This window comes from Macaca thibetana, chromosome 5 (genome assembly GCF_024542745.1).
Source record: "Macaca thibetana thibetana isolate TM-01 chromosome 5, ASM2454274v1, whole genome shotgun sequence".
In the NCBI taxonomy this organism is placed as follows: Eukaryota; Metazoa; Chordata; class Mammalia; order Primates; family Cercopithecidae; genus Macaca; species Macaca thibetana.
Genome location: NC_065582.1, coordinates 66,575,347 through 66,602,702, shown reverse-complemented (window position 1 = coordinate 66,602,702; position 27,356 = coordinate 66,575,347). Strand labels below are relative to the sequence as shown.

General features: G+C 37.6%; 1 protein-coding gene and 1 pseudogene across 5 annotated transcripts in view; both read left to right on the top strand.

Annotated features, from left to right (window-relative positions):
- Positions 1–27,356, top strand: part of SPATA5 (spermatogenesis associated 5) — a 410,493-nt gene that overhangs the window by 77,888 nt on the left and 305,249 nt on the right. For all 5 annotated transcript variants that reach the window (XR_007725774.1, XM_050791095.1, XM_050791094.1 and 2 more), the window contains one exon: positions 15,440–15,649. Coding sequence is in view for 4 of the 5 variants with exons in the window: in XM_050791095.1 (XP_050647052.1) it covers positions 15,440–15,649 (210 nt within the window). In the remaining variant the exon portion in view is untranslated. The remainder of the gene's footprint in view (positions 1–15,439; positions 15,650–27,356) is intronic.
- LOC126954984 (coilin-like) lies at positions 9,837–15,252 on the top strand (annotated as a pseudogene).

Here is a 27,356-nt window from a genome sequence, read left to right as displayed (position 1 = left end):
TAGGATTTGGGTAGGCAAAGGAAAATTACAGTCAAAGGGGGTTGTTCTCTGGCTGGCAGGGGTGGGGGTCACAAGGTGCTCAGTGGGGGAGCTTTTGAGCCAGGATGAGCCAGGAGAAGGAATTTCACAAGGTAATGTCATCAGTTAAGGCAGGAACAGGCCATTTTCACTTCTTTTATTATTCTTCAGTTACTTCAGGCCATCTAGATGTATATGCAGGTCACAGGGGATATGATGGCTTAGCTTGGGCTCAGAGGCCTGACATTCCTGTCTTCTTATATTAATAAGAAAAATAAAATGAAATAGTGGTAAAGAGTTGGGGCAGTGAAAATTTTTGGGGGTAGTATGGAGAGATAATGGTCGATGTTTCTCAGGGCTGCTTCAAGCAGGATTAGGGGCCGCGTGGGAACCTAGACTGGGAGAGATTAAGCTGAAGGAAGATTTTGTGGTAAGGGGTGATATTGTGGGGTTGTTAGAAGAAACATTGTCGTGTAGAATGATTGGTGATGACTTGGATACGGTTTTTTATGAATTGAAAAACTAAACGAAATAAGAGAAGGAGAAAAACAGGTATTAAAGGACTAAGAATTGGGAGGACCCAGGAAATCCAATTAGAGAGTGCCTAAGGAGGTTCAGCATAGCCCCGCCAGCAAAGATTATTTAAGAGTTAAGAGTGGCGGTTTGGGGATAGCACTAGGAGATATCAGCTATGATGGCTTGGAGAAACAGTGTAAACCAGCAGAGTAAACAAGAGTTGGGCATTTATGAGTAGTTGAGAATGGTGAATAGGAGTATGACTAGACAGAAGATAGTAGGGATGACTAGTTTTTGGGGCTCAGTCCAAGTAGGGGTGACTTCGTAAAGTCCTGTTGTAAAAAGTAGGGTAAGGATGAACAGACCTAATAGACTGAAGGGATGTATTAGGCTTATAAGGGTTATTTCTGTTCTTCAGAAATGCGAGTGAGTTTAAGGGAAGTAAGGGAGAGTACTTGCGACTTCCAGGAGGAAGAGGAAGGATTAGGCTGGCTGTCCAACAGACACAGCTTTTTCCTGGAACGATGTACCCAGTGGGGAGGATCTTGCAGGCGGACAGCAGTTGGGGTACTATAGATGACTAAGTAGGGTCCGGTCCATCAAGGTTTTAGGATTTGAGGGGTCAGATTCTTAACGAGAACTGATTGTCCAGCTAGGGTGTCTTCATATGGCTGGGAATCTTCCACTGTGAGGGTTACCCCAAGCTCGGCTCCGTAATGGTCCAGGGGGCTTCCGAGGCGATGGGGCAGCATCAGTCTTCAGCCGCTAAGCCAAGAAGATCTGGGAAGGAATCAGTCAGAGAGCCTTGGGCCAGAGTTCCAGGGGCGCTGGAAGTGGCTGCCAGGTGAGTTGAACAGTCCAATTTTCACCGGGGTCCCGCACAGATGGGACACGGCTTAGGAGGAATCCCAGGCTGTGGGCATTCCTTGGCCCAGTGGCCAGATTTGTGGCACTTGTAGCAAACAACTGGGGGAGGAGGTTCTGGAGGAACCCCTGGCAGCTGCGGTTCAGGTGTGTGGACTTCTTGTGTGCTGGAGATGTGGCTGGGGTTTGTCTCACAGTGGAGGCAAGGAATTGCAACTCAGAAATACATTGCTACTTGGCTGCCTCTACTCTGTTATTGTACAACTTGAAGGCGAGATTAATTAAGTCTCGTTGTGGGGTTTGAGGGCCGGAATTTAATTTTTGGAGCTTGATTTAATGTCGGGAGCAGATTGGGTAATAAAATAAAATGCATATTGAGAATAAGACAGCCTTCTGACCTTTCAGGGTCTAGGGCTGTAAAGCGTCTCAGGGTTGCTGCCAAACGGGCCATGGACTGGGCTGGGTTTTTATATTTGATGAAAAAGAGCCTAAACGCTAACTGATTTGGGAGAGGTCGGATAAAGAAAAAGGAGCATTAACCTTGACTATGCCTTTAGCCCCAGCCACCTTTTTAAGAGGAAATTGCTGGGCAGGTGGGGGAGGGCTAATCATGGAACAAAACTGTAATCTGGACCCGGTGTGAGGAGGGGAGGTGATAAAAGGATTATAGGGTGGTGGAGCAGAGGCTGAGGAAAAACTGGGACCTGGCTCGGCCTGGCGAGGAGCAGCCTGGGGAGGAGGGGAGAGGTCAGATGGGTCCATAAAAAGGAAGATTGGAAAGACTCAGCAACGCTCGGGGTTGGGACTGAGGGGACAGGCGGGAGGGAAAGAAGGAAGATTTGGGATGTGTTGCATTGGGAACAGAGACTAGGGAGGGACCGATTTGTAAACGAATGCCTAGACCTAACGCACCTCAGACCGTTTGCCCATTTTACGACAAGAATTATCTAGATCTTGTAGGATGGAAAAATCGAAAGTGCCGTTTTCTGGCTATTTGGAACCACTGTCGAGTTTGTACTGGCGTCAAGTAGTGTTGCAGAAGAAAATAAGACGCTTCGATTTTAGGTCAGGTGTGAGTTAGAGTTTTAAGTTCTTGAGAATACAGGCTAAGGGAGAAGAAGGAGGAATGGAGGGTGGAAGGTTGCCTATAGTCAAGGAGGCAAGTCCAGAGAAAAGAGAGGGTAGAGACATGGAGAGAAGGGGTGGGGGGTGCTTGCCCCCCAGGAAAGTGGAGGAGGGGTGGGAGGTGCTTGCCCCCCAGGAAAGTGGAGAAGGGGTAGGGGGTGCTTGCCTCCCAGGAAAGTGGAGAGAAGGGGTGGGGGGTGATTGCCCCCCAGGAAAGTGGAGAAAGGGTGGGTGAGCAGCCCTAGGCTGCAATGTGGGTGAGCAGCCAAAGCAGGCATATCCGCAGTTGACTTGCTACCAAGGGAATGTGGGTGAATGACCAAGGCAGGCATCCCCGCAGTGATTAGACGCCAATGAAATGTGGGTGAATAATCAGGTAGGCGTTCTGCAGTGATTAAGCACCAAGCAAAAACTGTGTTCCCGAGTCCGTGACCAGCGCCGGAGTTTTGGGTCCACAGATAAAATGCATCTCCTTTGTCTCTACCAGAAAAGGAAAGGAACTGAAATGAAGAGAAGGGAGAGATTGAAGTGTGACGCCAAGACTGAAAGGAGAAAGAGGTTAAGGGATAGTGAGAGAGGTTGGAGAAGAGAGTAAAGAGAGGCCACTTACCGGATTTAAAATGGGTGAGAAGTTCCTTGGGCTGGTTACTCTGAGGACCAGAGGTCTTAGGTAGATCTTTCTCATGGAGCAAAGAGCAGGAGAACAGGGGATTGATCTCCCAAGGGAAGTCCCCCAATCCAAGTCACAGAACCAAATTTCACTTGCTTCCATGTGAAGAACCACCAAACAGGCTTTGTGTGAGCAACAAGTCTCGCCTGGGTGCAGGCGGGCTGAATGTGAAAAGAATCAGCTAAGGGAGATAGGGGTGGGGCCGTTTTATAGGATTTGGATAGGTAAAGAAAATTACAGTCAAAGGGGTTTGTTCTCTGGCTGGCAGGGGTGGGGATCACAGGGTGTTCAGTGAGGGAGCTTTTGAGCCAGGATGAGCCAGGAGAAGGAATTTCACAAGGTAATGTCATCAGTTAAGGCAGGAACAGGCCATTTTCACTCCTTTTGTGATTCTTCAGTTACTTCAGGCCATCTAGATGTATATGTACAGGTCACAGGGGATATGATGGCTTAGCTTGGGCTCAGAGACCTGACAATTGGTAACCTTTTTCACCTGACCACATCTATGGGTTTAATACTAACTCTCCAACTTTTTTCTTTATTTTTATTTTACTTTAAGTTCCATGATACATGTGCAGAAGGTGCAGGTTCTCAGCAAACTAACACAGGAACAGAAAATCAAACACTGCATGTTCTCACTCATAAGTGGGAGTTGAACAATGAGAACATGTGGACTCAGGGAGGGGAATATCACACACTGGGGCCTGTCGGGGGTTGGGGCGCAAGGGAAGGGAGAGCATTAGGACAAATACCTAACGCATGTGGGGCTTAAAGCCTAGATGATGGGTTGGTAGGTGCAGCAAATCTCCAACTTTTTTCTATATTGCCCATCTTAACCTCCTACCAGCTTGTCCCTCTGCCACTTTTTCCCCTTCTGTTGTTTTATTTGTAAGATAATACAAGAGAAACATGTTTCTGCCTATTAATTTATTTCTTTACCAAGCACCAAACATATGTAATATAAAAGGTACTATGTTAGGAAGGTCCTAGTTTTCATGCGCGTCTGTGTGAAGAGACCACCAAATAGGCTTTGTGTGAGCAATAAAGCTTTTTTTGCCTGGGTGCAGGCAGACTGAGTCCAAAAAGAGAGTCAGCAAAGGGTGGTGGATTATCATTAGTTCTTACAGGCTTTGGGATAGGCGGTGGAGTTAGGAATAATGTTTTGTGGGCAGTGGGTGGATCTCACAAAGTACGTTCTCAAGGGTGGGGAGAATTACAAAGAACCTTCTTAAGGGTGGGGAGATTACAAAGTACATTGATCAGTTAGGGTGGGGCAGAAGCAAATTACAATGGTGGAATGTCGTCAGTTAAGGCTATTTTCACTTCTTTTGTGAATCTTCAGTTGCTTCAGGCGATCTGGATGTATATGTGCAGGTCACAGGGGATATGATGGCTTAGCTTGGACTCAGAGGCCTGACACTAGTCATACACACATATACAAAAAATTGTTTATTAATTACTCATGCCTCAAATTATCAAGAAAAGTAATCAAAACTCATTTAAACATTTTTACTATTAAAAACGCTTTCTTCTAGTTTTTGGGCATTTGGTTATGTGGCATTCCATATGATTGACTCAAAATTCACTTAAGAAACTTGTTAAACATATGCTTAGCTCCTGTGCTTGGGGGTCAATCAGTAGAATCCCCTCTCTCTTCCCTCTGTTTTTAGTTTCCTTGTTTTTAGTTTCTATATTGTCCATATTCCTTTATCTTTCCCAGTTCTGCTATGCCTTGGTAAGAATTGCAGGAGTTACTAAGCAGTTTTCTTAAATATTCAAAACATTTTCTGGTGATTATAGGGAAGTTATTCAAGGAATTTGGTAAATTAGAAAAAGCAAAATATTTTAATGAGGTATGAAGAATTTTGTAGGCGGGTTTTATGCCATTGTCATGATCTGAGTCTTAATTTTTGTTACTTATTGTAAGTTTCCATTTTTTTTTTTTTTAAGTTTCCATTTTTTATGAGGTTTTTTTCTTATACTTCATCTGACAAAAGTAGGTAGTTTTTTAAAAGCTCATTTCATAAATGGTTAACCATTTTTAAGGTGAATTAAGACATAGATTTTTGTAATCTAAGGGAAGTTACTTGGATAATTTATTATATTTATAAGGTTTGACTTCATGCATAGCCAGATCTGAGGACAATGCATAGTAAACTTATTAAAGTGTCATTGTAATGTAATAATATTTTAGAAATTGAGCCAAGATTTGAATGTAACCATTAAACGAATTATTGAAATCTATACAGTTTTTAAAAAATTACCTTTAAGTTGATAATATTTTTCATGTTTTTTTCAGATACCTATATTTTTTAAACTTGAATAATTCCCATCTTAATGTCTTTACTTACTAAATATGACATCTATGAACATCTGGCCCTCTTAGCTATTATATGTTTAGTGAGGTTCTCAAGTTATTTACTAAAGAGCAACAAATCCCAACAAATCAAGAGCAATTAGTGGCCCAGTTTTGGTGTATAGTTTCTTATATTCTTTCTAATCTAGTTTTTTAGCTTCCTGTACTCTCACCTGTGAAATTGTTAGATGTTTTCAACCTAAGCTTGCTTATGAAAAATGGAAATAAAACAGAAAGAGGGGAAAGGCTGAGAGAAAAGACAAGCAAAGACCTCTTTGAATATTCAGCCCCTCCCACTCGCCCTGTGCATAGCACTTCTTCACGTTTTTACTTGTCTCCACAGTCTGTCTGCTTTTCATTGCTTTTCAGAGGCCTTGAGAGATTTTTGTATTTTGTCTGACGTTTTTCTTTTTAATCAACAGGAGAGAGCCTATAGTTGCCTTATGGCACCATAATGAAACTGGAGCTTTGACTTCTTTAAAAAAAAAAAAAAATCTTCATAGAATGTGTCTTTACAGCATGGGAATTTTTTTTTTTTTTTTTTTTGCTTTTCACTATATAAAGCTAATGGCTTTTACTTATTTTCATTTAGATCTAAGAACACATTTTAACAGTTACTGCTTCCTAATCTTGCTTTATCTCTATTAAAGAAGCATTTGGAAATGTATAATTCTTCTTGACCTTGGAGATTGGTTTTCTCAACTTTTTTTTTTCCTGCAATATGTAGTATCTTTAATAATTTGGTACATTTATGATTTCTAAACAAAATATGTGTCTTTTGAACATTGTTGAAAAGTTAGTGTATGACCCCACAGAGAATTTGGAACAGGTGCCAGCCCAATTGCCACTGCCTGACTTCTTGTCTTTACATTGGGAGTTGTTAGCACGAAAAAACAAAATGTAAAGTGCTCTTTTTCATGGCATTTTCTCTAAAATAATACTTTGAAAAGAATTTTTGTCCCTGGTGATATAAAACTTGGCACCGAGCAAGCAAGAGGATCTTGACTCATAGATGTATAAAAACATTGTCAGTCCCCCTGGAGCTACGGAATTCCTCTCTCATAGTAATACTTCTGATGTCTGTAGCTCAGTTCATTAATTTTTGTTTTGCTCCCTTGGAATTTGTCCATAAAAGTATTCTTTTTCCATTTATTTTTAACCAGATTATCAACTTCCTTGGCTTCTATGGGTGTACAGTTTGAATTTTTGTTGTAGTTGTTGTTTTATTTTGTTTTGGGGTATTTGGCTAGGAAGAACTAACTATAGGATGTTTGTCAGGGACATGTTCATTGGGAAATTTATCTCACTGCTCTGTGCTTGTTTGACAGCTGTTCTTGTATTTCTAACTTTAATTCAAAAAGGTATAAAGCCATATGTGAGCAGCTGTTCACTGTTTTCATTAGGGCAAAATAAGATCGGATGCAAATATTATCAGGAATGATTTAGGTTAGATTGTAAAAATAATTTAGACTAGATTGTAGGAATAATTTTATGGTAGTTATGATATATTGTAAGTTCTTAAAAAGAAGGTTCTTGAATTAAAAAACAATTTTAAGCGTAAAGTAGTATTTGTTGAAAGATGAGAGGTGTTGAAAGATGATATACTGTCTGAATGTAGGATAGTGAAGCAGCTACCTTTAGAATTCCTCTTCTAGTTCTAGGATTTTATGATTTCATGGTGGTGTTTATCCTTCTCTACAGACTAACTTTTCCCATGACTTCTTGTCCTTTAGAACTCTTCTGTGTAATAATAATATTTTTTTTTTTGAGACGGAGTCTCGCTGTGTCACCCAGGCTGGAGTGTAGTGGCATGCTCTCGGCTCACTGCAACCTCTGCCTCCCAGGTTCAAGCGATTCTCCTACCTCAGCCTCTTGAATAGCTGGGATTACTGGCATGCACCACCATGCCCGGCTTATTTTTTTCTTTTGTATATTTAGTAGAGACAGGGTTTTGCCGTGTTGGCCAGGCTTTTTAAGCTGATTCATATTTATTTGTGAATTATTATCATAGCCATAGAAAGAGTAATCATTTATTTGGCTTTCAGGTACTAAAATCAAAATGCAAAATTGGCTTGCCTTTAGTTTAAAGTGATCAGACCAAAAAAAAAAATAAAGTGAAGATAATTAAATGTTGCTTATGAAATTAAAAATGTAATGACTTATCTTTTTCAGTAGTCCTTCAGAATATAAACTACTTATAATCATCTCTCAGACATTTAAATAAAGTATCTAGTATTCATTAAATATTTACCACATGCCAGGTAAAGTACAATTAATTTAACATATACTCTCCTGTTTAATTCTCACAATGATCCTAAGACCTTAGGGTTTATTATCCCCATATTATAGAAGAGGAAAAAGTTTAGAGAGTTGAAGTAAATTACCCAAAGTCACATAGTAAGTAGTGAGTCTGAGATTTGAACCCAAGACCATTTTTTTTTACCAAGTTCTAAATTTTAGAAGATATTTACTATATCAAAAAAGTATGAAGTTAAAAGGAATCAGAATGTAAACCTGTGAATATGTTAGGATCTCAGTTAAACCATACACACACATGCACACACGTGTGTTTGCATTTGGAAAGGCTAGAAGGTCCTACACCAAAATATTAACAGTGGTTACTTTTAGGTTACAGGTAATTCTTACAGTAACCTCCTTTATAATTTCTTATAGGCTATACTTATATCTGCTATTCTCATAATCAACAAGGTGGGAATTGCTGCTATTTTTATATTCTAAAAACTTGACATCTTACATGTATGCAATTTTCAAATCTATCTTTGCTATCTTATTTGAGAATTGTAAAGCTGTTTTTCAGTACTTTTTGTATTAATTTGTGTAAAGACAGATATTTTATATATTTAGACAGAGACTATCTCTTTTAGGATACTTTTCTTATTTCTCCTTCTAGATTACAGATTTTTTGGACATTATCGCAGGCATCTTTGTGCCCCTACAGTCTCTAGACAAATCCTGCACATAGAAGACATTTCTTAAAATTGATTGAGTTTATTTCAGTTGTAAATTTTAACTACAGTATAATAGGTGGAAAGAATAAACGAATTATAGTTGTAATAATAAAGGAAACTTAGGGCCGGGCGCGGTGGCTCAAGCCTGTAATCCCAGCACTTTGGGAGGCCGAGACGGGCGGATCACGAGGTCAGGAGATCGAGACCATCCTGGTTAATACGGTGAAACCCCGTCTCTACTAAAAAGTACAAAAAACTAGCCGGGCGAGGTGGCGGGGCGCCTGTAGTCCCAGCTACTTGGGAGGCTGAGGCAGAAGAATGGCGTGAACCCGGGAGGCGGAGCTTGCAGTGAGCTGAGATCTGGCCACTGCACTCCAGCCTGGGCGACAGAGCGAGACTCCGTCTCAAAAAAAAAAAAAAAAAAAAAAAAAAAAAAAATAAAGGAAACTTAGGCTGAACCAGGGAGGTGGAGGAAACTTAGTTTAAGAAAATTTCCTAGATTTGTGGATCAGTGATTTCTCTAACTTTGTCACCTGGTTCTACTAGATGAATGGGTGGTTCCCTGACAACGTTGGGGACCCATCAAAGCTTTTTTTGTTTTGTTTTGTTTTTGACTGAACCTCTTAACTCTCCATCTGCATCACGCTTTTCTTTTTTTCTTGACCACAGCTTCTAGGATCTTAGTCTGCTTTCTTGTCCTCATGCTTTTATATACACATACACACACACACACACACACACACGTGTATGTATGTCAAATGATAAAAGTAATGATATGATACAGTTTCACTGTAGAAAATTTTCATAATACCAAAAATTATTAAGGATAATATAGCAATCGCTTGTATTCGTACCACTTTAAAAATAACAATTTTTGAAAATGCGTATGTGTGTATGTGGTGGTGGTTTTTTTTTTTTTTTTTTTTGAGACGGACTTTCATTCTTGGCGTTCAGTCTGGAGTTTAATGGCAGGATCTCAGCTCACTGCAACCTCCGCCTCGCTAGTTCAAGTGATTTTCCTGCCTCAATCTCCTGAGTTAGCTGAGTTTCCAGGTGCCCGCCTCTGTGCCTGGCTAATTTTTGTATTTTTAGTAGAGACTGGTTTTCACCACGTTGGCCAGGCTGGTCTTGAACTCCTGACCTGTGTGTATGTGTTTTAATTGGGATTATAATGTATTAAAATCTTGATATTCTGCTTTTTTATTACATAAATTTTCAGAAAATATAAAATATCTTCTAAAATTTATTTAATGTCTATATGATTGTCCATTCTTTAGGTATTCTATAATTCATTTAATAGTTGTTTGATTTTTGGCATTGAGGTTGTTTTTAGGTTATTTTCTATCATATAGAGTGTTGTGCCATGAATCTTTGAAGAAGAAATCTTTTTGTATTTCCTGAACTGTTTTGCGAGGATGTCTAGGAAGTGATATTACTAGGTAAAAGTGTATGAACTTCTAAAATATGTTGCCAAGTACATTTAATAAACATTATGATTTTTTTTCTTCTACCAGTGAGTGACAGTGTTCTTTCATTGTATATTACCGGCCTTGAGAAGTCCATATTTTACTCTTTGCTAATATTATAAGCTGAAAACAGCTTTTCACTATTTTAATTTGGATGTTTTGGCTTTGATTAGTGGAGAGTTGAGCTTTTTACCCCCACAGTTTGATTTTGCATTTCTTTTTTGTATCATCCATTTCCTCTTATATTCCATACTTGTAACAGTACCTTTCCTAAGCTATTTAAGCTTTTTAAAAAAAAAAAAAATTTAATGATTTTTGAAATGGACTCTTTTCTCTTTGAGCTGTTTATTTACTTACTTATTTTTTTTACCTTCTTTTCCCTTTTTAAGGTTTTTATTCTTACCTATTAGGAAGATAGCAAGGTATATCTAATTACATGACATGCAGTCTTCACCAAGAAGCCAGAATCTTAAATTTATAGCTCACTGTTGCCATCTGAGATATAAGTAGAACTACAGTTACTCTGGTTTACTTTCCATTAAGTCAACTTCCTTGCTCTTCTTAAACTCCACTACTCCTTCTTTAATTTTAGCCCTTCTACGAACACATGGATCTTCATAGACTATAAGAATCACTTGGTTGATGTGTTTCATTTACATTTTAGAGAACTTCCATAAAAAGTGAAAGCTCTCTCCGTGTGTCTCAGAGAGATTATCCCACAAAGAAATGTTCCTCTTTGAGCATTTTCTTATATTTCTTCCTGTCTTCAAAATAAGTCAGATCATTTAATTTATTTTAATCTTTTCTATTAAGTGCCAGTAGCACAAAGTCTCAATATAGTCAGCAGTCCTAAACAGCCCAGGAGAGGGAACCTCTATAATAATTAAATGCCTGTAGAATATATATTTATTATGGTTCGAGATTCCTAAATTGAGAGAGGTAACTTCCTCCACTAGTTAGTAATGAAATGCAGAAGTGAAACTGAGTATCGTATACCTATAATACTTAGTTCTAACTCTTTCTTCATCATTGTCATTAGGAGAGTTGGCATGCAGAAACATCTTGAGAGTTGCATATTTTAATACATTATTTACCTTTTCCACACAGACTTTGATAGTCATATAAATTCAGCCTTGCTCAGAGTTGTCCAATCTTTTGGCTTCTTTTGTCCACACTGGAAGAATTATCGTCTTGGGCCACACATAAAATATACTAACACAGGCTCCGAGCAAGATGGCAGCCTCCGAGCCGGTTAGGCTAGGGCTTCAATACCCACCAGCAGCTACCCTGCACTGTATGGCCTTCCTGGCTTTTGGTTGACTTGAACAGATGCCGAGTCATCACAGATCTCATTAGTCTCATCTGCCAGCGCTTTGGCGTCGGTTCTGGGGCCCTCCGAGGCCTCTAACTGGAGCGGGGGCTTGTGCCCCCAACTGAGAGCGGACGCCTGGTGAGAGACAATGACTGCCTTAGAGTTAAATTAGAAGACAGAGGAGTTGCTGAGAATTCTGTAGTCATCAGTAACGGTGACAGTATTCATTTATCACTTAGAAAAGCAAAAAAGCGGACATTTAAGTTAGAGGAGGATGAAGAAACTGAACCAGATTACAAATATTCAAAGAAGCATTGGAAGAGGCAAGAGAACAATAACAATAATGAGAAGGTCTTGAATCTAGAACGAAAAGCTGTCACAGATCAGACTATAAGCCAAAAAGAAAAGAGAGAAAAAATAAAGCAACCTGTGGCACAGCGGGTGATGATAACAAAGAGGCCAAAAGAAAATCACCAAAAAAAAGGAGGAATGTGAATATGAAAAAAAGGCCAGGAATCTCAACTCTCCTAAAGTACAGGCAGTAAAAGACTGGGCCAATTAGAGATGTAGTTCTCCAAAAGGTTCTGCTAGAAACAGCCTTGTTAAAACCAAAAGGAAAGGTAGTATAAGCGTTTGCTCAAATGGGAGTCCCAGTTCCTCCTCGGAGTCTGAGTCTTGTCATGAGTCAATCAGTGATGGTCCCAGCAAAGTCAGTTTGGAGGCCAGAAATTCCTCAGAGAAATTACCAACTGAGTTATCAAAGGAAAGACCCTCTACCAAAAGTACAACTGCAGAGAAACTGGCTACAAAACCTGGCTTTGGCCTTACGCCCAGCAAGGGCAAGACCTCTGGAACATCATCTTCTAGTTCAGATTCTGGCTCAGAGTCAGATGACCAATGCTTGATGTCATCGAGCACCCCGGAGTGTGCTGTGGGTTTCTAAAAGACAGTAGGCCTTTTTGCAGGAAGAGGTTGTCTAGGCCCTGGGCTGTCATCACAGACTGCAGGTGCTGCTGGATGAAAGCCTTCTGGCTTAAATGGTGGCAGACAGGCTTTTGGTCCTTCTCCCAATGTGTCTGTCCCCAGTTTAGGAAGAGGATGGGGTAGAGGAGAGGACCTTTTTTCTTGGAAGGCAGCTAGGGGATGGGGCATGTGGGGGAGAGGTCGAGGATGAGGGCATCCTGTTTCCTGTGTTGTAAATAGAAGCACTGGCAACCAGAGACAACAGCAATTAAATGAAGTGGTAACAAATTCATCTACTGTTTTCCAGAATCCGGTAGAGACACACCAGAAGGACTGTAATCTGTTACTGCTGTTAGCAGCTGCCCCTCAAATTGGAGAAAAGGTTGCATTTAATCTTTGGAACTAACATCCAGTTACACTCTCATGCTGTCTCTGATTACAAGGAAAAATATTAAGCCGCAATCCAGAGATACAGCAAGTAGATAGAGAAATTCTTTCATCCTTACCTACCTTGAGAGAACCTGGGAAATTTGATTTGGTTTATCACAATGAAAATGGAACCGTGGTAGTGGAGTACGCTGTGATGCAGGAGAGCAAGATCACTGTATTTTGGGGAGAGCTGATTGATCCAAGACTGATTATTGAATCTCTGAGTGAGTAATACATCAAGTACAGAACCTGTCTGAATATGACCTCTCCACCATATAGTTTATGAATGTCTTGTTTGTGAAAGTGACTATAACTTGGAGTTTTTTTTTAAGAGGATTTGATTTGAAAGTTGTATGGATTTTTTTGTTTTCTTCATTTTACTGCATAGGAAACAATCTACCTCATCATTTAAAATGACATGGGTGTCGGTTTTGTAGACCTTTGTTGTTTTTTTTTTGGTCAGGTTCAATTTCAGTTAACAAAACGTAAAACATGACATTCCCTGCAGACATTGTTGTATACCAATGCGTATGGTTTCTTCTCTTTTTTAAAAGTTTTTGACCATCAAGCAGCAGTTGTCAGTAGGAGTTTATAATACCAAGAATGTGCTGCATATCTTGTCTCAATAAGTTTTAAGTAACATTTAAAAATATTAAAGCATATTACTTGATCTAATTTTTTAGCATTTGAGTTGTTCCATTAAATGGAGCATCTCGTAAATTTCAAGTATTTTATACTTGCAATTGTTAAGAGTTAAAAGGTAGTTGGATTTGTCCCAGACAATGAGTTAAGGAATCCTTCATGTTTTTTCCCAACTGAGCTTCAGGCCAGGAAATGCGTCATCTTGCCAAGCACCTGGCTGAGTGTGCTGGAGTGAGGATTTGAACAGAAACTTCCTTTTCTGTTATTATTCGCCACGAAGCTAAAATGGCCAAATATATACTGTGAAAATTGGTTTCTTTTGACAAAGGATCAGATCCCTCCTTCAGTTGTACATATTTTTAAATAAAATCATATTAAACTAAAAAATATATATATACTAGCATGAACGATAGGTGATGAGCTAAAAAATTGCAAAAAAATCTCATAATATTTTAACAAACTTTACCAATTTGTGTTGGGCTGCAGGTTGGACAAGCTTGGTCTAGCTTAAGTTTTATGGATTACTTGTGCAATAGAATTGAGTTGATGTCTACAGTATTTTGAAGAGTGTGAAAGTGGTTTTTTAAATTTGTACTGTATGTTATAAAGCAGTATGAGTAACATACTTTATGTGTGAGACTTTACATGCCTAAGAAATACTTTTGTTAAGAAGGGTTTATATTTATGGTGGAGTATTTGTTACAACATGGGGTCTATACATACTTGTAAAGAAATTAAGGATAGAGAATGCATCACTCAGGCCCCAGACAACCTTTCCATTCATATGGATTGATTAGTCATCACATAGTCCATATTTTTCTACTGTATTTTAGTCCCAGTTGACACCTTATGTATCATATTCCTTAGTTCCCAAACATGTTCCCTTCTTTCTTTTCATGCAACTTTTAATTACTCATTTGTCCAAGTCTGAATCCTGAATATTACCCTTGATTCCATTTTGTTTCACCACCCCTTTCCAAATGTAGCTTTAAGTTTTTCCTGTTTCTTTTTCTACTCCCAGAACCCACAACTATAGCTCTGAAGTATGTTTCCAGTGAGTTTTCAGTATCTGCATGTGTTTGCTCTAGCTCAAGGTGTGTTTTTTTTTTTCTGATATTTATGTCATTAATTGATCTCTCTGATGAATCTTGTCAGAGAAGTCTTCCAGAAGGACATCTCAGACCATGTTTCTCTCTAGATTAAAAAACCTTCAAAGACTTCCAAGTATGTACAAAGAGTTCTCTTGAATTCCTTCATCTGGTCTTCAGGGTCCTATGCTATGACTTCAACTTTTCTTTATTACCCTCCCTCAAATATTTTTTCTCTTATCCTTTTTATACTTCTTTCCTTGTGAGCCTTCTGTCATTTTTTGGCCTGTACCTATCCATTTCCCTGTTCTTGCATTTCCAAATATCATCTATCCTTCAAGAGTTGGCCTTTAGGTTTGTCTTCCAGCTGGAAGTAATCTTTTCTTCTTGGGAACTCCCAAAGGCCTTTTCTGTTTGTTATTGTACTTAGTATCCTTTCTGTTGAACTATGGTTGTTCATGGTTACTGGTATTTCTTGTGTACGTTTTCTGGTACACATATATTCTTAAGACATATGCAGTTCTGGGGGTATTTCTTAGTGGAGAAAAATAAAACCTTGGAGATATTTTATATGCCAAAGATAAAAAGGATTGTGTGTTCTATAAAGATCTACAAAAATATGCTTGGAAGTAGTTTTGCTAAAAAAAGAGGTATAAGAAATTAGATACATAGATGAGACCTTGGATGACTGACTCAAATCACTTTCAGACAGATGAAAACTAACTTCTAAATCTTTCTAGAAGGTTAGATTTAATGATATGTTCAATCATTTAAACAGTTACTTATATGAGACTTACAAGCAGAATTTTTTTTTTTTTTTAGTATTTTTACAATATGCAGTTCACATTTTATGTACTCCTAATTTACTTCTTGATACTCCTTAGAATTTTTTAAAAGATTTTCCTGATTCTTAAATGGTTCTATTCTTTTTTGCACTTCTTCTGTTAATGATGTGTTTTATTTTTTTAGTTCTCTGTTTGTCCTGGCAAAACTTACATTTGGAAAATGTTCTATTTTTCAGGTATCCTGGTCAGATATAGGAGGACTGGAAAACATCAAACTGAAGTTGAAACAGGCTGTGGAATGGCCCTTAAAACATCCAGAGTCTTTCATTCGAATGGGTATTCAGCCACCTAAAGGAATTCTTCTGTATGGGCCACCTGGGTGCTCTAAAACAATGATAGCAAAGGCTTTGGCCAATGAGAGTGGACTGAATTTTCTAGCTATAAAGGTAGGATGTTAAATTTTTTAATGGCTGCTCTCTCTCTTGGCCTCCGCTGATGCCCATCCTCTGACTCCTACCTTTAGGAGAACGAATAAAGGCATCTTAACGAGCAGTGATTCTTCTTTTTTTTTTTTTTTTTTTTTGATATTGGTGGCGATATAATATAGGGAGATGAGTGATAAGAAATAAATTTGTGCATGTAATCAGCAAATTATGGTAGACATTAAGAAGACTGCTTTATTTAGTTTCTTGATTCTGATATTTCTTATATCCATGTGTAACAGAAACTAATCCTTTTTTTGTTTCTACATTTTTAATTATAGACTTTTGCTTAACCAGGATTTAAAGATAAACGTGATAACAAATTCAATATTTATATACCTAGAATTTTCAAATGAACAAAGCACTTGTTATAGTATACTAAATTCTTTAAAAATACTTTTCCAGTCAGAAAGTATATGTTCATTGTTTTTATTCTGAACCACACACACACATTTTATTCGTTCATTGCTCTGCTCCCATTAACTGGGATAGATAATCTTTCATGATATGTAGTTGTACACTTACTTTAGGACCAGATATTAATTTTATGTAACATTGTGATGTATCCAGGTACTTAATCCACACATATAAAATCATAAATCCATTTCTGTGGACTGTATCACAAAAATATGTACCTAAATAGATTTACTATCAATTCATTTCAGAAAAGGCACACGATCATCTGTTTTGATATTACCAGGGATTTTTTTGCATAACAATGCATTTTCTATCTTAGAACATTGAAATCATGGGCAGTTTGAAAGCATAAAACTTCAGAGTAGTTTGTCAACTTTTGGCTTTACTTAAGATTTATATAGAATGATACTTAGGTGTGATTAAGCTGTTTGTTCTTTAAGAGTATCTTCAACATATTTTTTATTTTCTGTAAGATATTGGAGAGTAAATATAGGGGGAGGAGACCATTTATAGCATGATCACTTATGGGGAATCACAACTACAGTTTTAAAGGTTGCAGGTTTATTTGTTATTTTTTTGAGACATCGTCTCACTCTGTGGCCCAGGCTGAAGTATAGTGGTGTGATCATAGCTCACTGTAACCTCAAATTCTTGGGCTCAAGCTATCCTTCTGCCTCAGCCTCCTGAGCAGCTCGGACTACAGGTGTGAGCCATCACACCAGCTAACTTTTTAACATTTTTGTAGAGACAGGGTCTCACTGTGTTGCCCAGGCTGGTCTCAAACACCTGGCCTCAAGCAGCCCTCCCACCTTAGCCTCCCAAAGTTCTGGGATTATAGAAATGAGCTGCTGCACACAGCAAAGGTTGCAGTTTTAAGGGTTGAAGTAATGAGTGATTTTGAAATTTCCCAGGACATCCTGATTTCTCCTTGGTCCTTGTCCTTTTATCAAGTGGTAATGGGGATGGCTGTTTACTGGCATTTTCTAGTCTTTTTACTGTCATCTCTATTTTTCTGTTCTTACCTTCTATATTTTACAATTATATATTCATAGTCTTAGAATGTTTCTTGTCTATTGGAAATCTAAAACTTATTTGAGAACCTGTGAGCCAAGTCCTTATCAAATAAGTTTTAGACTTGACTCTTAAGAGCACACTTATTTTCTTACAAACCAGTGTCTTACTTTTTTTGTGATCCAAGATAATAATTTTAGGTACTACCAAGACTGCTTTCTGGACTATTCTAGAATTACTTAGAAATATATTTATTATCTTTTTTGAACATAAACATTTCTTTTTTTTTTTTTTTTTTTTTGAGACGGAGTCTCGCTGTGTCACCCAGGCTGGAGTGCAGTGGCCGGATCTCAGCTCACTGCAAGCTCTGCCTCCCGGGTTTTTACGCCATTCTCCTGCCTCAGCCTCCCGAGTAGCTGGGACTACAGGCGCCCGCCACCTCGCCCGGCTAGTTTTTTTTTTTTTTTTTTTTTTTGTATTTTTTAGTAGAGACGGGGTTTCACCGGGTTAGCCAGGATGGTCTCGAACTCCTGACCTCGTGATCCGCCCGTCTTGGCCTCCCAAAGTGCTGGGATTACAGGCTTGAGCCACCGTGCCCGGCCGAACATAAACATTTCATAACCATAGACAATTTCACTTTTAGTCTTTTTTTCACTATGAGGAAATCGTAAATGATTCTTTGAAAGGTTTAACTTTGTACACTGTTATATAAAATAACCAGGCACACGTTCACTTATTTGAGCTTTTTCATTAGATTTTTAGGTCACAAACAGAAAAGCCATGTGATGTTAACAAATTATCTTAATTGAGTTCATAACTCAGAGACTATTATATGTCCTAATTACTAATTTTTATTTAGTGTGGATTTTTATTCAGTTTAGAATTTAGTGTAGTTCGACAATATTATTCAATTTTTGAATCTGTGTGGAGGATATACTTAATGAATGATGGGTTTTTATTTTTCAAATTGAATATCCCTTATCAAAATGCTTCGGACCTGAAATGTTTAGATTTTGAATTTTTTTGCATTTTGAGATATTTGCGTTATACTTCCCAGTTGAGCATCCCTAATCTGAAAATTTGAAATCTAAAATGCTAAAGTGGGCATTTTCTTTGACTGTCATGTTGGAGCTCAAAATATTTTGAATTTTGGAGCATTTTGGATTTTTAGATTTAGGGATACTCAACATGTACTATTCATTCAACTCTCCTATATGTTTAAAAACTTTTTAAATACAAAGTTGGGAATATGAAAATAATTTGCCTTCTACTAGCATTTTCATTGGTCCTTTTATTTTCATCTATTCAATGTTTGTGAGGAACGTTTTAAAGTAGCAATACCATACAGCTTATGTATGAGAAAATGGAGCCAAAGAAGTTGGGAATTCATATTCTGTTCTCTTTTTTTTGAGATAGAGTCTTGTTCTGTAGCCCAGGCTGGAGTGCAGTAGCACTATCTCTGCTCACCATAGCCCCCACCTCCCGGGTTCAAGAGATTCTTGTGCCTCAACCTCCTGAGTAGCTGGGATTACAGGCATGCACCACCACGCCCGGCTAATTTTTTGTATTTTTAGTGGAAACAGGGTTTCACCATGTTGCCCAGGCTGGTCTCGAACTCCTGAGCTCAGGCAATCTGCCCGCCTCGCTCTCCCAAAGTTCTAGGATTACAGGCATGAGTCGTTGCACCTGGCCCTGTTCTCTTTTATTTTAACTTCCTGTTTAAAAAACTTGGCAACTTTTGTTCAACCTACATGTTTGGTTTCAACCTATGTATTTGTTTTCTACAGGATTTAAGTGTTTCAAGTTAGTTTGAAATTTTGAAATAACAAATCTTACACATTTTTAAAGTGATCAGAAAAAGTAGACATACACTAGAATTCTCTAGCCAGTTAGGAAACACAAATATTTAAACAGACTGAAAGGAAAAACTCCCTATCGCTTTTCACAATGGTAGTTACTTTTAATCTTCAAGATATTTTGATAGATTTACATTTATTCCTCTAAGTTTATGAAAGAACATTTTAGCTTCCTCTATGCATCTTTTCTGAACAGGGATTAAAAGATATGTACTGTATTCAGGGTGGAGACTTCACCTTGGCTTGTGTGGGCTCTTAATGCCCTCTGGCATATATATGTGTTTTCATGTAGATTGCGACTTTTGACATGTTGTGTAAGTTTAGTTTGTTATCTGGGCTGATTACGTCAAATACTTTTCAGTTGAAATTTCCTCTCTGCTGCTTCTCTATTGCTTTTGTCTGGAGTGCTACAATAGATTAATTGCCCTGGGATAGCTGCATTGCTTTACTATATGAAGAACTGTCACTAATTCTACAAGAAGTGTGGTTAGGCCTCTGACAGGGATTTTCAGCAAAAAATTATTCTGGTGAATACAGGAATGTAATGAGCTTAGTATATCCTTGACTTTTTGGGAAATTTTCTTCTCTATACTTGTCTCAGAGAGGAGTTGTATAAAATAGATTTCATTTCCGGAAAAACCTGTGGTTCAAAGTAGTGCAGAATTCAAAGTACAGGTGCTCCCCAATTTAAGATGAATTTACTTAAGTTTTCGACTTTACAACGGTGTGAAAGTGATATGCACTCTGTGGAAATCATACTTCGAATTTTAATCTTTTTTTTTTTGAGACAAAGTCTCACTCTGTCGCCCAGGCTGGAGTGCATTGGCATGATCTCGGCTGACTGCAACCTCTGCTTCCTGAGTTCAAGCAATTCTCTGCCTCAGCCTCCCAAGTAGCTGGGATTACAGGCATACGCCACCACACCCGGCTAATTTCTGTATATTTAGTAGAGACGGGGTTTCACCATGTAGGCCAGACTGGTCTTGAACTCATGACCTTGTGATCCACCTCGGCCTCCCAAAGTGCTGGGATTACAGGTCTGAGCCACTGTGCCCGGCCCAAATTTTAATCTTTTACTGAGCTAGTGATATGCAGTACAGTACTCCCTCATGATGCTGGGCAGTAACAGTGAGCCACAGCTCCCAGTCAGCCATGTGATCATGAGTGTACATGGCCAACATTTTACAATGCACTGTGTTGCCACATGATTTTGTCCAACTGTAGGCCAGTGTAAGCATTCTGAGCATGTTTAAGGTGGGCTAAGCTAAAATTGATGTTCAGTAGGTTAGGTGTATTAAATGCTTTATGACTTAGGATATTTTCAATTTTTGATGAGTTTATCAGGACATAACCCCATTGTAAATCAAGGAGCATCTGTAATTACTATTTGTCATTTAACTAGATATATTAATATTCTCTTATCAAAGGTACAAGATAATCTGAAATTTTAAAATTCCAAATTCATCTTTAGACTTCTGTTTTTAAATTTTTGCATGGAAAACTGCATAGCTACCTCTTTTAATTACAGAATGCTTTAAGATTACAAATAAGGATAATGATTTTAAGAAGGTTAAGTGACTTCCAAGGTCTGAGTGATGGTGATGGCATTGAAATTTACTCTCAGAACTTTCTGAATTGAGTCTGAGCTCTTAACCACTGTATTATACGCTCTTCCATTTTTCTTTTTGTTTTTTTAAAAAATAAAACTAGTATCCGATGGCTTTTTTCATTAATTATCCAAAGTTACCAGGGAAGGTAGCTTAAGTAGTTTCTGTAGGGTAGGTTCAGAGAAGTGGAAAGATGTTAATATGTTTCTGGGAACTGATTTGAAAAATAATTTTGTTTCTCTAGGACAAAGAAAACAGAAAAAAAACATGGCTTTGGTCTAGGAGTAGAAGTTAATAGGAAAGGGTAATCATGGCCAAAGATACAGGAAACTGTTGAATGAAATAGAAGTGCCTGGAAAAAGACTGATGGTGGGATAATGTGGAGCTTAAAATTTACCTGTTAGTATATAATTTGTGCCCTTGATATCGAGTAAGTCCCGATGAAAAGAACACTAAGCTAGAATTCACATAGCTTGGATTTACTTCCTAACCTTAGCACTTTTTAGTTTTGCAACCTTAAGCAAGTTCTGTAAGTCTCATTTTTTTAATCCAGAAAATATAACATTTGTACATTATAAACTTTGGAGAGCATTATATTTAAAAAGGCAAATGAAAAAGTTTTGTGGGGGGCGTAACACCCCACTCCTTGGGTGTGGGCTTCTTTCCAAAGAATTTCATATGGAAAGAGGGGAGGCAAAGAGCTACTGTACAGTTATGAAACCTGACAAACCATACCACAGCCAGATGATCAAGGTTAACATCTTCAGTGATAAGTAATGCTGACAGTACAGTTGATGCTTTGAACAACATGGGCTTGAACTCAGTGGGTCCACTTACATGCACTTTTTTTTTTTTTTCCAGTACAGTTGGCCTTCCTTTTTGGTAGGTTCCACAACCAAACACAGATTGAAAATACAGTACTTGTGGTATATGGAAACTCCCAAATAAGGAGGGCTAACTATGTATCCTCAGGTTCTGCAGGCTGACTACCGGACTTGAGTATGTATACATTTTGGTATCCACAGTGGTCCTGGAACCAGTTCCCGTGGATACTGAGGAATGACTATATATATCCTTAGATGATGTGGTGAGAATAGCACTTTACTTCTGTTGTCTTCCTCCTGAGTGTTCGTAACCCTTGTCCAGCCATGAGAAAAACTTTAGGCAAACCCAAGTTAAAAGACATTCTGTAACATCACTAACTAGTACCCTCAAAACTGAAGGTTATCAAAAACCAGGGAAGTTTGAGAAACTGTCACCACCAAGGAAACATGATAGCTAAATGTAATGTTACAATATTCTGGGTAGGATGCTGGAATGAAAAAAAAAAAAGGACATTAGGGAAAAACTAAGGAAATCTGAATAACTGTGGTCTTTAGTTTAATAATAATATATCAATCTGGGTTCATTGATTGTAACAAATATACCATGCAAATAGGAGATAGTAATAATAAGGGAAACAGTGTACTGGGGTGGGTGGGCATATGGGAGCTGTTTGTACTATATGCTCAATTCTTCTGTAAATCTTAAACTTTGCTAAAAAAATAAATATACTTAAATAAATTTTGAGGTCAGTATCATAGATCTGGGCGTATTGTAGATGAAATAATTGAAGTTTAAAAGGCTAACTCTGAGTTCTGTACTGCAGTGAACGGATGTATGGAGTAAGGCAAAGAAGAATCATGAAGAAGATTGTGGATTTCATGGGTGAGGGCTTTGATGACCTCTCCTATTCATAGTCCCCTGCCCATAATGATAGTGGAAAGTTACTGGGAAAAGCCCTGAGAGGAACTTGGCTGGCAAACCTGGGTTTGGGTCTGCCCTGAACTTGCCTGTTTCACTGCACTTCTCAGTTGAAGCCTATAAAGGTGTGTGTTAGTTCTGGCCCCAAACCCAGACCCCAACACTATAAAGAACTCTTTCTCTTAGTGTTTTGGTTATTTTTTCTTTCACCTTGGGTGCAGCTTCCAGTTTAGTCTCACCAGGAACTATGTCATTTCATGCCTTTTGTGGATCCTAACTCTATATTCTCCTTCTATAGGTTTATTACTATTCGGGCTTATCTAGAGTCTGAAACCTTTTGAGTTTCCATTTAATTTCCTTTAGAGTTTTGTTTTGTTTTAACTTTAAAAATTCCCTTGACTTCACCAAATAGTGTTGTGTCATGTGCCTTATTTGCTTAAATTGGCAGTTATTAATGTCAGTATTAAACAAAGGCATATACTTAGTTTTATCCCTGTTTGAATGACTATTAGAGAATAACTAATAGTAACCTGTAATTATTGGGACAAGTGGAATAGTTATTGTGCCATTGTCAGTTTTACAAGGTTATGAAGACGTTAGATTTACTGAAATTTGTCATTATTTGTACAGTATACTATGTTAAAGTTGTGGCATCATATGTTAAGACTATATATACGTTAATTATGTGAGTTAGGCTTTTATCAGTTGATAAAGCTGATATATAAAAAAAGATGTTTTGATGTGAAAATATCCCATAAATAACATTTATCTAAAAGCAGAAAATGACAATAAGAACTATAACAAAACCTTTAGCGTTTGGAATCTAAGAAGACCTAGAGAGATTTGGAAAGAGAAGAATAATTTTAGACTTGCAAGAAGTTTGAAAATAAGCAAATTTTATTGTTGGTTTTTTTTTTTATTCATGGATAAATTAGCTAATGGAGAGAGACTGGTTTTTTTTTTTCCATCTTAATTCCTTTTTGAATGAAATTTAGAGATGAAATAAATATTACAATGTTATGTCTGTAACACTTCAAAAAATATTTATACAAGTTTTACAACTGGAATAACAAAAATGTGTTAAGCACCTTCTCTGTGTGTCAGGCACTGTACATAGTAAACAAAGATATATTAGATGGGCTCCTCGTTATGTATCAACTCATAATTTAGTGGGGGAGATTTTTACTCAACAACTAATATGAAGAAACGGGTAACATGTAGAATCTGCAGCTCTTGGTTGTTGATTGTATGTGAGAAATGAGAAAGAAAATAAGTCAAAGGTGATAAAAATTTTTACTGTCAATGACTGGCAGATGGAAATATCCTAACTCCAGGGAGAAGAGGAGAAACAGGTTGGAGGTGAGAGAGAAAATACCTGTTGAATTTGAAATACCTTTGGGACAAAATGTTGAATATGGCCTAAAGGCAGTTGTAGGTATGGATTTGTAGCTCAAGAGGATGATCATTTAGAGAGATGAAAATATGGAAATGGAGATGAAAATATGGAAATTGGAAACCAGTGTTTGAGATTCTGCAGGGAAGTCAGTAAAGGAGACTGAGAGTGACAAAAGTAGTCATTAATAACAGAAGGGGATTTCATGGGCATGTATATATGTGTAAATGCACATTTTACAACTTGCTTAATTATAGCCAGCATGGTCCCTGCAATGTAAGTTCTGAAGAAATGTGTCATTTTTCTTTTTCCTGAATAGAGTCAATGAATTTGGGGAAGGATTGTATTATACTTTTTGAGAGGAACAGCTCGAATTCTGTTCTCTTTCCTGCCAACCCCTCTTGCATTTTAGGGTTTTTACTTGCCCACAGCATTCTTGCCTAGTAATTAAAACCTATTTTCAAACTCTTTGAAGTGCTTTCCCAGAATGGCCTTCTGTATGTGCTGATACTGTACTTTTTATTAATTTTCAAGTTCCTTTACTCACATTACATATATGTAATTCTATCTCATGTGAGTTTAGGTTTTTATGAGCATATTTCCATAACGTTTAACCATAGTTAACACTTAGGTTAACTTGCCTTCCCCAGACATTTTAGAACTTATAAAAACTTCATTTGAATTGTAATAGCTGAAAGCACCAGGCAGGTGTCAGACACATTTAAAAAGCCCTTGGGAGGACTGAAAAAAACCCAGTAGTGATTAAAGGGGCAAAATTGTAAAAACATAAGGTGTAAATATTATACTTGAGTTTGTGACTGATATGGTGTAAAATAATGAAGCACAGTAAAAGATAAGTCAGGTTTACTTCTCACTAGATTAATAGAACAGCTGGACAAATATTTTCACATGTGTTTATGATATTTTTGTTATTTTGTAAACTTGTATACTTGAAATATTGGCCATGGAATGTTAAAAATAACGCTATTAAAAATAACTAAATTAATGGTACTTATTAATGGCAGTTTTTCTTGATCATTCTTATCAGTGAAGCACATGCTATCTAAGAGGTAAAATATGTGGCAAGACTAACATACATTTTTTTAAAGTAACATAACTTGCGAGCAAATATGGGACTCAGACTATACTATATATACCTTAGTTAGATATAAATGGTCTCTTGTTTATAATGGGTACTAATAAAATTCTTATTTTCCAATTAGCCTATGCTACCATCTATTAAGAAAGAATTAGGCTTCACCATTGCCACCTGATCTGCTCACCAGAAATACATTTGAATTTGAATTGCTAATACTGTGTAAAATCTTGTGTTTTAAATGTTAAAAATTATTTTTAGCAGCCAGCTTTGTCTAGCCCCAAATTAACTTTCATCTAAAATCTTGAGACATTTCATGTCTCTTTTAAGGACTTAGAGAGAACAGGACATCATAATTTTTAGAAAGAGTACTGGTTTGGAAACCACAATTCTACATTCTTATTATTTCTGCCATTTAACTTGCTCTAGGACTTTTGGCATATTACTCACCTTCTTTGTACTTTGCCTCAGTTTTAGGTGAGTAGGTTAGACTAAGTGACTCCTAAAGCCCTTCTGCTAATAATATTCTATGAGTAGTCATAGTACTTGTACTTTAATCTGTTGCGTATCTTTTGTGCAGATGGTGGCCAAATACTTGGGGCAGTTTCCCTGTCAGGTGTAACAGTTAAAAGACTTGTATCCCAGTTCTGCCATTTGCTAAGCTGTGTGACTTTGGAAAAATTACTTCACCTCTTTGCACTTAATATTTTTTTCTGTAAAATTGTAGTAACAGTATACAACTCAGAAAACTGTTGCACAGCAGTAAAAGGGATAAGACGTAGTAAGCATATAGAAAGATTCCACAAAATTAGTACATGCTGATTGCTGCTCTCTTCATTTTTAAGAAATTGATGTATGTTTGACCTCAAATGGAGCAAAAAATATGGCATCACAGCTTATGATTCCTTAAGTTTTCTGTTAGTAGTAAAGTGTAATATTTATCTTTGAAACTGAATATAGACTTTTTAATTCTTTGTACCAAAATATGGTGATTTTTGGCAACTTAAACTTCAAGCTGAAAATAACCTCCCTTGGTAATGAAATTGCTCTGACTTCTCATAAAACTCGAGACCAATGCAACATATGAGTTCAGCTACTTGGGTTGCATTTTGCAGGCCATCCAGGTAAGATTCATCAGTACATAGTTCTGTAGAAAGTCATATTTTCTAGGGACCCTGCAGTCTTTTCATTATGCCTTATTAGTAACACTTGACTTGAATTATTGCAATGCATATTTTCTTCACAGTGCCAGATTTTCAAGTTAGAGTTTCAAATGTCTTAAATTTTTTTCTTTCTGTTTTGTTTTGTTTTGGAGGAAAAAGCATGGTTTCATTCTTATCAACACGTCCTGTAGTCCATCTTTCTGTGGCAGTGGAGTGACCCTTCAATCAGTTGAAGCTTTATACTATGTTTTCACATTTTCAAACAAAATATCAAGAATGTTTACCTCTATGTTGGATATTTATTAATAAACCATATTAATCTTTTTTTTTTTTTTTTTTTTTTTTTTAAATTTATTTATTATTATTATACTTTAAGTTGTAGGGTACATGTGCGTAACGTGCAGGTTTGTTACATATGTATACTTGTGCCATGTTGCTGTGCTGCACCCATCAACTCGTCATTTACATCAGGTATAACTCCCAATGCAATCCCTCCCCCCTCCCCCCTCCCCATGATAGGTCCCGGTGTGTGATGTTCCCCTTCCTGAGTCCGAGTGATCTCATTGTTCAGTTCCCACCTATGAGTGAGAACATGCGGTGTTTGGTTTTCTGTTCTTGTGATAGTTTGCTAAGAATGATGGATTCCAGCTGCATCCAAGTCCCTACAAAGGACTCAAACTCATCCTTTTTTATGGCTGCATAGTATTCCATGGTGTATATGTGCCACATTTTCTTAATCCAATCTGTCACTGATGGACATTTGGGTTGATTCCAAGTCTTTGCTATTGTGAATAGTGCTGCAATAAACATACGTGTGCATGTGTCTTTATAGCAGCATAATTTATAATCCTTTGGGTATATACCCAGTAATGGGATGGCTGGGTCATATGGTACATCTAGTTCTAGATCCTTGAGGAATCGCCATACTGTTTTCCATAATGGTTGAACTAGTTTACAATCCCACCAACAGTGTAAAAGTGTTCCTATTTCTCCACATCCTCTCCAGCACCTGTTGTTTCCTGACTTTTTAATGATTGCCAATCTAACTGGTGTGAGATGGTATCTCATGGTGGTTTTGATTTGCATTTCTCTGATGGCCAGTGATGATGAGCATTTTTTCATGTGTCTGTTGGCTGTATGAATGTCTTCTTTTGAGAAATGTCTGTTCATGTCCTTTGCCCACTTTTTGATGGGGTTGTTTGTTTTTTTCTTGTAAATTTGTTTGAGTTCTTTGTAGGTTCTGGATATTAGCCCTTTGTCAGATGAGTAGATTGCAAAAATTTTCTCCCATTCTGTAGGTTGCCTGTTCACTCTGATGGTAGTGTCTTTTGCTGTGCAGAAGCTCTTTAGTTTAATGAGATCCCATTTGTCAATTTTTGGCTTTT